At 40.5% G+C, this 11411-nt stretch overlaps 1 protein-coding gene across 1 annotated transcript in view; it reads left to right on the top strand.

Moving 5' to 3' along the window:
• Nucleotides 1-8792, top strand: part of LOC136873944 (beta-1,3-glucan-binding protein) — a 243305-nt gene extending 234513 nt beyond the window's left edge. The window contains exon 9 of the mRNA XM_067147324.2: nt 8563-8792. Coding sequence (XP_067003425.2) covers nt 8563-8664 — 102 coding nt within the window. The 3' untranslated portion in view covers nt 8665-8792. The remainder of the gene's footprint in view (nt 1-8562) is intronic.
• Nucleotides 8793-11411: the final 2619 nt, after the last annotated feature.

Here is an 11411-nt window from a genome sequence, read left to right as displayed (position 1 = left end):
CGTAACTTCGAGTATGGGGATGATGGATTCTAATGTTCAAGAAGGCACACAAACACAGTCCCCGAGCCGAAGGAATTTACCAATTAAGGTTAACATCCATGACCCGGCCGGGAATCGAGCCGAGGACCCTTAGAAGCAAAGGTCATCACGCTAACCATTTAGACATGGAACAGACAATGCCTGTGCGGCTTTCCATTCTCAGTTCAATGGTGTTTTCTACAGTCCTCACCTAAATTATATTTACTTTCACAAAAGTTCTCAAATCATTCCGAACAGAAATGTACATAAAGATTCACCGAGTGAGTTGGCCATGAGATTAGGGGCGCGCAGCTGTGAGCTTGCATTCGGAAGTTGGTGGGTTCGAACTCTACTGTCGGCATTCCTGAACATGGTTTTCCGTGGTTACCCAGATTCATATCAGAATGTATTCTTTCTGATTATATTAGACATGTTTGCGAAATTAATAACTGGTTCGACAGAAAGCAGTTCGGCTTTAGGGAAAATTATTCCACTGAAGCTCAACTTTTAGGATCTCGGCAAGATATAGCAGATATCAAGGGCCCTCATGCCCAGGGGCAAGGGGTGCCCCCCCCCTAGCTCTCAGGGAAAGGCAAAAATCTAATATAGTCAGATGTTTTGCTTTCAAGAAAATGATTTAAAAGTCGGAAGTGGTAGTACTGCCCCCACCAACAGGCAGGGGATACCGTGGGTGTTATTCTACCGCGGAATACAAGTCGCCATTCATCTTTCAAAATATGAAAAATACTATATATTTCCAGGTCTAGTCCCCCCCCCACCCCCCTACAATCTGTCATTTGGGCGCCCGTGGCAGATATCTTGGATTCAGGAGGTCTGATGGACTGTATCGCGATTGACCTATCTAATGCATTTGATAGGGTAGATCATGGGAGACAACTGGCAAAAATGAGGACTGTTGGACTAGACAAAAGAGCGACTGAATGGGTGGCTATATTTCTAGAAAACTCGGAGAATTAGAGTAGGCGAAGCTTTATCTGATTGTGTAATAATTAAGAGGGGAATTCCTCAAGGCAATATTATTGGACCGTTATGTTTTCTTATATGTATAAATGATATGAATAAAGAAGTGGAATCAGAGGTAAGTATTTTTGCGCATGTTTTTATTCTGTATATAGTATTGAATAAGTTACAAGATTGTGAGCAACTGAAAAAAGGCCTCGACAGTGTTATGAGATGGACAGCAGGCAATGATATGATGATAAACGGGGTTAAAAGTCACGTTGTGAGTTTCACAAATAGGAAGAGTCCTCTCATTTTTAATTACTGCGTTGATGGGGTGAACTTTCCTTTTGGGAATCATTGTAAGTACTTAGGAAAGGTCTTCGTTGGGGTAATCACATACATGGGATTGTAAATATAGAGTACAGATCTCTGCACATGGTTATGAGGGTATTTTGGAGGTTGCAGTAAGGATGTAAAGGAGAGGGCATATAGTCTCTGGTAAGATCTTAACTGGAGTATGGTTCCCGTGTATGGGAACCTCATCAGGATTACTCGATTCAAGAACTGTAAAAATCCAAAGAAAAGCAGCTTGATTTGTTGTGGGTGACTTCCGACAAAAGAGTAGCGTTACAAATATGTTGCAGAGTTTGGGCTGGGAAGACGTAGGAGAAAGGAGACGAGGTGCTCGACTAAGAGGTATGTTCCGAGCTGTTAGTGGAGAGATGGCGTGGAATGACATTAGTAGACGAATACGTTTGAGTGATTGTCATTAAAAGTAGGAAAGATCACAATATGAAGGTAAAGTTGGAATTCAAAGAGACAAATTGAGACAAATATTCGTTTATAGGAAGTGGAGTTAGGTATTGGAATAACCTACCAAGGGAGGTGTTCAATAAATTTCCAATTTCTTTGCAATCAAGTAAAAAATGGCTAGAAAACAGCAGGTAGGGAATCTGCCACCTGGGCGACTGCCCTAAATGCAGATCAGTGTTGATAAATTGATGATTAAAAAAACGACACGTGCCATGTTAAATATGATTATACTAAGGAATGGGCAGGTCATCCCTTAAGAATTGCAGAACCAGTATTTTCAACCTCGGGCTGGTTACAAACTGTAATATCGGTATAGAGGGGTTAACCCTACAATAAGCCTACCAAGACTTTTTTGATAACATGTTTCACCAAGCATGGGTAAAAAATGCCGATACTTTTATTTCATAATTATGGATTTATATTTAAAGTCATGTTATTGTATGTATTATTGAAACCCAATTAATTATCACATAATTAATATGATACAGATGAAAGAGTAATAGAGAACAATTATATTATTGCCAGTAAGGTTCATAGTCTTAGTTGCACTTTATTCTGTCTGGAAGTTCATAGTGAATAGGAGACTTTTCACATTGACCTAGTACACATACAAAACTTTCGATAGTGAATGGTTTTTACATAGATGATGGCCGCAGTTCACGCATGTAAGTTTTGTTTTAGTGATATTCTCTCTTTCTCACCGGTACTCCCCTCCTTCATGCGAACATGGCATCTTGCTTTTCGCACTGGCTCCTCATCTCTCTTCACCCTCTATTGCCACCGGTTTCTTCGCAAGTAGGCTATTTCTTCAATGGCAGAAACTATGGATCGCTGGAGCCACAAAATAATAATGGAACTACAATAAGCTTCACTGATACAACAATGAATATTTTAAAATTACAGGTTTGGAAAATGCACTTCAAAGCCTCAAGTTTTACCAAAAATGGCAAAACGAGTCCATACGCAGAATATTTTAATTCATTTTATCATTTTTCAGTGATTCATAGCGAATTAAGTAGATTTGAAGGTAATTGATAAATAGAGGAGACAAAGAGATCCGAATGTATACTATTTTATATTATTATTATTATTATTATTATTATTATTATTATTATTATTATTATTATTATTTTATTTATGGGGAAACGTATGGACAGTTTCTACTCATGCTTGGCAACTCTATAGAGTTAAAGTTTACGCTTGCTATCCTAATGACAACTATTGGATAATCATCGGTAAAGGTCTAACCGCTTTCCGATTGAACCAACGCCCTATAAAACTGTCCGACAACACCTGAGCTATACGCGCAGTGCCAGGGAAACCCCCGTTGTCAGACTACAGCGAGCTTGAAACTTTCGAAAGGTGAATTGCTTCAGCACAAGACACCATATAGTGAGGATTGAATTGACCAGGGATCGAGGTACATTGAGTGTCATCTGATGGTTCAACAATCGTCAGCCAAGATTCGAGAGAGGGATATAAACCAAGCTGACGAGGTGGACAGGAATAAAAAAAGTCTGTTTACGAACCGTGTCTGTCATACCTATCTGGACGTTACTTATAGATAATGGAGGTTTTCCGTTTTAAAACAGAGGTTGCATCTACAAATTCAAGTGGAATCACCTAAACGGTTCTGGGATTATTCTAAATACTGTAAAGAGTGTGCTCATATGTACTGTATTAGGTTATTAAAGATTCACTCAACATTCTACATCATCACCTTTGTCTTCTCCAAATCGATTTAACTTCCAAATTATGGTATTATTTGTAATTTTAATATGTTTGATGAGTAGGAATTTTGTGTGTTTCCAAAGTTCTTCACGTTTGTATTGGATATTTTTAGCTAGGGTAATATTAATATTTTTCTTTCAGGATTCCGATGTTCACTCATTTTGTATGAACTCATGCCATTTCCGTAGAAAAATAAATTACATTAACAAGTATACTATCACAAAACTGGTAGTGTTCAGGTTCTCAAACTCAAAATGTGGATTGTGAATAAATTAACATCCTCTGTCGTTGAAAATAAAATTATGGTCCCCTACTGTGAACCTAGTATTTGATTCCAAATGTAGTAATTGTTGTTTATTTAACACAATTATCCTTCATAATAGAAACGAATAGTAGCATCTGTGGTTCAGGCGGCAGCGCGCCGGTCTATCAGCGCTGGGTTCCGTGGTTCAAATCACGGTCACTCCATGTGAGATTTGTGCTGAACAAAGCGGAGGCGGGACAGGTTTTTCTCCCGGTACTCTGGTTTTCCCTGCCATCTTTTATTCCAGCAACACTTCCCAGTATAATTTCATTTCATCAGTCAGTCATTAATTATTGACCCAGAGGAGTGCGACAGGCTTCGGCAGCCGCACAGTTCCTATTCTCGCCGCTAGATGGGGGCTTCATTGTTGCATTCCTTTTTTATTTTTACAATTTGTTTTACATCGCACCGACACTAGATATGTCTTATGGCGACGATGGGATGGGAAAGGCCTAGGGATAGGAAGGAAGCGGCCGTGGCCTTGATTAAAGTACAGCGCCAGCATTTGCCTGATGTGAAAATTGGAAACCACGGAAAAGCATCTTCAGGGTTGCCGACAGTGAGGTTCGAACCCGCTATCTCCTTGATGCAAGCTCACAGCTGCGCGCCCCTAACCGCACGGCCAACTCGCTCGGTCATTCCATTCCTGACCCGTCGAATGACTGGAAACAGGCTGTAGATTTTCAATAGAAAGGAATATTCAAATTACTGGAAATTTAAGGAAAATAAATATTTAATGTCTCATTTTAGCCGGTTCGTAACCTTGCTAACCAAATTGCCCCAGTGTTTCCTGTTTGACCATACATCAGTGTCTATGCTTGCTGTTCAGGCATCCTGTATTGCTGATGGAAACCATCTTTTTCCTATGTCTTCCCGGTGATCTCTTTCCTTCAAGATTCTCTTATCTGGTCTACATATTTCCCCATGGCATAACCATACCATCATAATCTCCTCCCCTTGATCACAGGTACGATATCAGAATTCTTATAAAGCTTTCTCAACTTTCTGGTTTTCTTTCTCTTCCATTCCCCGTTTTCATTAACAGGCCTAAATATATCCCTAAGGTCCTTATGCTCAAATACGATGAGTTTATTTTCTATCTGTTTTGTTCGTGTCCATACTATTGAGAACTCAGGTTCGATTTTCGGCCAGGTAAGGGATTTTTACCTAGGGCTAGTTTGAGGACCACTTAGCCCTCGTTATTACAAACGAGGAGCTGCCGAATGTGATGGTGAGATGGTGACCGCGGTTTAGAAAACCAAGCGTACCAACTGCCGAGAGGATCGTCTCGCTTACCATGTGTCACCTCGTAATCTGAAGGCCGTCTGACTCGTTGGCTGAATGGTCGGCGTACTGGCCTTCAGTTCAGAGGGCCCCGCGTTCGATTCCCGGCCGGGTCGGGGATTTTAACCTTCATTGGTTCATTCCAGTGGCTCGGGGGCTGGGTGTTTTTGCTGTCCCCAACATCCCTGCAACTCACACACCACACGTAACACATAGCAGATGCTGCCCACCCTCATCGGAGGTCTGCTTTACAAGGGCTGCACCCGGCTAGAAACAGCCACACGAAATTAAAAAAAATAATCTGAAGGCTTTCGGGCTGAGCAGCAGTCGCTTGATAGGCCAAGGTCGACCAGGACTGTAGCACCATGGGGTTGTTTCATTTCTTTTCCATAGATCTACTGAATCTATTATTGTCTTGTGTTTGTTAAATAATAATGCTTGAGATGAAATGTATTGATGAAGTCACAAACGAAGAAGTACTGAACCAAATAGTTGGTGAAGACTCGATGAACAGATAGGTCAGTTGGTTACTTCCTAAGACTATCAGGATTCCTTCAGTTAGTTTTGCAGGGAGACGTATGAGATTGGCCGACAGAGACCAAGAGATCAGTGTGACAAACAACTTAGGATGGGTGCAGGATATGCCAATAATGTAGCGATGAAAATATATTGCAGGCTCAGGATAGGGTGATACGGACCACTGCATTGAACCAGGCCAACTCAAAAGGACAGAGGCGACATGAAAACGGTGTTAACGATGCGGTGGGGAGGCGATATGCGCAACCGCTAAGGTGAGCACGAAGAGCTGGTCTCGTTCATTCCGAGAGACCGAAAGACTGATCTGGAGGGCCGGGTGACTTATAGTGGGAAGGTTAGTACGTAGATTAATTGGAAGAGTGGGGTGGGGTAGAGTAAGGTGAGATACGTTATAGATACAGTGGATAGTGCAGTGTTGCTCAAAATTCGCACTTGAGTACCCCTCTTAGACCGATTTCTATTAATTGTGCCCCTTACTTGTTAATTCGTAGCTGTTTTTTGAAGACTGGCACTTTTATTCAGTCAGGTAATAAGTTGGGGAAGAGAAATTACAGCACTATAATTAAAAACCAGTGATGTAATTTTGTTACATTTATAATATACAAATAAGTGTAGTTTTATGATGAATATTGAAGATTATTTAACAAACTCGAAATTTAGAACATAATATAATACTCCCATCCCCAAGTTTCGGTTCGCCTGGAACTGAGGAGAGAGTGATAATTTATTGCAATTCATATTATTTTGATACATGAATAACATTTAAATTTATCTCCTGCTACCTTAGACATTGCACTTACAGCTAATTACTATTTTCACCTAATCTCTAAATTGTAGTTTAAAGAAAGAAAACTATTTATTTTTGTTCTAGGCATTGTGTTTTATTGTCTAGAACAACATGTATCTTACCTTTACTATTACTTGGCGCGGGTATTTGATTGTTATGAGTCCGAACAGATTTCTCCTCAGCTTACAACAGACACCGTGAATTCTCGACCTACATCTACGGAATTCCGGCAGCAGAGGAAGACACAGTTCATCTATTGCAAGCTCAGCAGATTCACATTCAATCTAACACATTAATAGTAACAATAACACTACAACCATGATTATAAACGTTGACTTTGTTCTTGGTTTCTTTTCATGATTTTAGTTAGTGCTAATATCTTTTACTTTTTTCTGTTACATACTTCTTAAAATACAAAAAAAAAAAAAAAAAAATGCTATACGTACTGGTGTGATCCATTCTTTCTTTAACACTTTATAACACTTTAGTAACTGTATAGAATTCTTTCTCTCTTTCTATTTTTGATTTATATTCACCACCAAAATATTTAATTCTAAGTTCATCAGTTTCTCTACATACTGTCAATAGATGAGTCTTTTACATCATTTCTCCACAGAGTGAACAATGATTATTATGTTTCTCTCCCAGCCCCTTATTGTTATATCCTCATTAGCCACCGCACCACAACTCTTAGTTCTCTCTTTGGGAGCCTTTCTTTACTTATTGACATATATTGGATAATTTCACGAAATTCTGATAACCTTCCTTTAGTCTCACATTCTGACATAATCATCTGCTTCTCAATGTCCTTCATTCTGATCTTTACTTTCTTGATGACTCTCTTCTCTTTACTGTGCATCTCTTTATCCAATTATTCTCCCATTCCTATTCCGTCTAGCATGCTTTTCACTTTCATCAGGCAATAATCATCATCTAGATGTTTCATCTGGTGTTGGTATGCTAGGTTCAACATTTCCCTCCCATTCCCCCTTCTTAATTTTAACCAAAAACTCGTAATCTAACAATATTTGTTTTATCTGAGATGTCTGTAATAATTGTTACACAGACCACTAACCATGGAAACATTGAGAATTGTTTGTTCGGTTTGTAAATTCCGTATTTTTAGGCTCTTAATGATTATTTTCCGTGTATCCATGAAGAGCTCATCGTGTACCTCTAGGGGTACGCGTATCACCGGTTTGGAAAACCTAAGCCTGTGTATTGGTCTTGAAACCGAACTTGATACCTGAACCGTATGCAGTTCGGCTACTTATTGCCCCTTCAAGAACCTAGTTAAGGAGCAGAGGAGATAGCCAGTCACATTGTTTGACACCATTCTTAATTTCGTGTTTTTTTCCCGTGGTTTCCTATTTTCACACCAGGAAAATGTTGAGGCTGTACCTTAATTAAGGCCACGGCCGCTTCCTTCCAACTCCTAGGCCTTTCCTATCCCATCGTCGCCATAAGACCTATCTGTGTCGGTGCGACGTAAAACCCCTAGCAAAAAAATTCGTGGTTTAGATCAGATTGCATTCGTGAGATAGTGGGTTCGAACCCGACTGTCGACAACTCTGAATATGGTTTTCCGTGGTTTTCCATGTTCATAGCACGCAATTGCTGGGGCTGTAACATTCGTATCCCATCGTCGCCGTATTTGTGTCAGTGCGACGTAAATCAAATTGTAAAAAATAAAATATCAGACTGACCGACAGCTGTCCATCAATATTAACTTTGCACTTTGGTCTATTAATACACATATTTGTCAACCTTATGGGCTTCTTCGGGATTTATGCGGTTTCCATCTATTGTTATATCACTTTCCTGTATATCTTGCCATATGCTTTCTTAAAATCTATGAACTGGCATTGCATTTCTTCATGAAATTCCCAACATCCAGCTGGAACATCTTTAAGTCACTCGTCAAAAATGACCCATTTACAGCATAATGATATTTAAAAAAACTAATTTAGACTATTCAGCTTGCAAATCTTGACTTGATGTTTAATATTTTGATTCATATATACACAAGTTGCAATATTAAAACGATGTTTTGTGTATGTTGTAAAATGTTTTATCATTGATAGGAGGAGTTGTTAAGACGTTGCTTTTGTTTGTTTGTTTGTAGGCGAAGTTGGATTTTCTGAAGGATCGTAAGTACTGGAAGGATTCCTGGGCGTGGGAGGAAGCCGCACTTCAAGTTGATTACGTCAAGGTGTGGGCGCTTTAACATGAAGGATCTAACGAGGAAACTAAGGAGTGAATTCGGTTCATGGAACTGGATATTTAATACGTATTTCAATTCTTTATAATTTTGCTTATAAAAATAAGAAAATAAAACCGGAAGTTTCCTTCAAATGCTTTCATTACCAACCCCTCACTACATTATTCATTTTTTATCTGGTTCTATGGTTAAATGGTTAGCACGCTGGCCTCCGGTGCAAGGGGTTCCGGGTTCAATTCCAGGCTGGGTCGGGATTTCAACTTTCATTGGTTAATTTCTCTGGTTTGCAGGATGGAATTTTGTGTCGTCTTCAGCATTAGAATTCATCTCAGGAAGGGCTCCATCCTCACAGATGTGCAATTGGCCTATACGGCGTCTACTCGAAAGACCTGCTGTCGGCCCCTCCGGAGGTCACACGCCATTATTATTATTATTATTATTATTATTATTATTATTATTATTATTATTATTATTATTATTATTATTATTGCATTTGGGAGATAGTGAGTTCTAACCCAAGAGTCGACAGTCCTGAAGATGCTTTTCCGTAGTTTCCCCATTTTCGCACCAGGCAAATTCCTGAACTATACCTTAATTAAGGCCACAGCTGCTTCCTCCCCACTCCTAGCCCTTTTCTATCCCATCGTTGCCATAAGACCTATCTGTGTCGTTGCGATGTAAAGCAATATTTTTTACAAGTTGCCGTACGTCGCACCACCACAGATAGGTCTTATGGCGAAGATGGGGTCAGGAAAGGGCTAGGAGTGGGGAGGAAGCAGCTGTGGCCTTAATAAAACAAACTGTATGGAAAAAATAATAAGTATTAATTTTTAACCGAGCATTATGAGACCGTTTTTTTCTGGCGCAAATCTGCGAATTGATTCTTATTGCCTCATAAATGAAGTTCTGTTTCACAAATATATCTTTAACTTCTTCTTAACCGAAGTGCTCGCTCTGAATCAAGTGCTTTAATTCTCTGAGTCAGTGTGAAGAGTTGTGTACGTCTGCTGCTGAGTAACGTTTTGATCCTCTGGTTTCATTAAGCATTCCCCAAAAATTCATATAGGTCTAATTTGTAAGTTTTGTAAGACAGTGTCATATGAATGTGAAATTTTGATGCTGAAAAGCAATGTTAAGAGCCACATCTAACCACCTGAAATGAAATTCATTGCGAAGACTTCAGGGATATTCCCGAACGAGAACATCCACCCAGGACTTCATCTGGAGCCTGTCCTTCAGGAAACTTCTATATTTCTTTTTTCTTTTACAATTTTTTACGTCGCACCGACACAGATGGTGACGAGGGGATAGGAAAGGGCTAGGACGCGGTGGAAGTGACCATGGTCTTAATTAAGGTACAGTCCCAGTATTTGCCTGGTGTGAAAATGGGAAACCATGGAAAACCATCTTCAGAGTTGCCGACAGTGGCTTACAAATCCGCTATTTTCAAAATGTAAGCTCGCAGCTGGGCGATCCTAACCGCACGGTCATGTCGTTTGGTGAGCAAACAGTTAAATATAGGACGAAAAAGGAAGATCATGCAGAACATATGAATACTACTACTACTACTACTACTACTACTACTACTACTATCACTTCTACTACTACTACTACTACTACTACTACTACTGAAAATCCAGTCTGTTTCCAGTCGTACGACCGGGTCAGGAACGGAATGAATGAAGCCCCCATCTAGCGGCGACGATCAAAATTGTGCCGGCTGCCGAAGCCTGTCACACTATGATTAATGTCTAAGAGATGAAATGGAATGATATTGGAGAGTGTTACTGGAATTAAAGATAACAGGGAAGACCGGAGTGCCCGGAGAAAAACTTGTCCCACCTCCGATTTTTCCAGCATAAATTTCACATGGAGTGACTGGGATTTGAACCACGGAACCCAGCGGTGAGAGGCCGGCATGCTGCCGCCTTAGCCACGGACGTTCTACTACTACTACTACTACTACTACTACTACTACTACTACTACTACTACTACTTTTTTGCAAGTTGCTTTACGTCGCACCGACACAGATAGGTGTTATGGCGACGGTGAAACAGGAAAGTGCTAGGAATGGGAAGGAAGCGGCCGTGGCTTTAATTAAGGCACAGCTCCAGCATTTGCCAGGTGTGAAAATGGGAGACCATGGAAAACCATCTTCAGGACTGCCGACAGTGGGGTTCGAACCCACTATCTCCTCAATACTGGATAGTGGCCGCACTTAAGCGACTGCAGTTATCCAGCTCGGTACCACTACTGTTATTTGTTTTACTTCCCACCAACTGCATTTTTATGATTTTCGGAGACGCCGAGGTGCTGGAATTCTGTCCCGCTGGAGTTATTTTACGTGCCCCGACCTGGTGCCGACTTATCTGAGCACCTTCAAATACGACCGGACTGAGCCAGGATCGAAACTGTGATGTTGGGCTCTGAAGGCAGCGGTCTATCGTCTAAGCCACTCAGCCCGACAGAACGTATGAAACCAAGCAGAACTGTAGATCGAAATACTCCTCTGGCAAATAAACATAGGAGATCAAAAAGAAGATGTAATGAACCCGGAGCAGGTCACTGGACCTAATTCTTGTCAGGAAGGAAGCGAAGCAAAAGAAGAGAAGGAGATAATTTACAGTATATCGCATCATTGTGAAGAGTGACCCTCTCCTGTTATCTGGGAATAGTGCCTGCAGACTTCTGCCAAATGAGTAGATGGGGTTCGAGTCCCACCTCAGCCATCCTTGAAGTGGTTTACCGTGGT

The sequence above is a fragment of the Anabrus simplex genome, chromosome 1 (genome assembly GCF_040414725.1).
Source record: "Anabrus simplex isolate iqAnaSimp1 chromosome 1, ASM4041472v1, whole genome shotgun sequence".
NCBI classification, from domain to species: Eukaryota; Metazoa; Arthropoda; class Insecta; order Orthoptera; family Tettigoniidae; genus Anabrus; species Anabrus simplex.
This window is presented reverse-complemented; position numbering and strand designations above follow the sequence as displayed.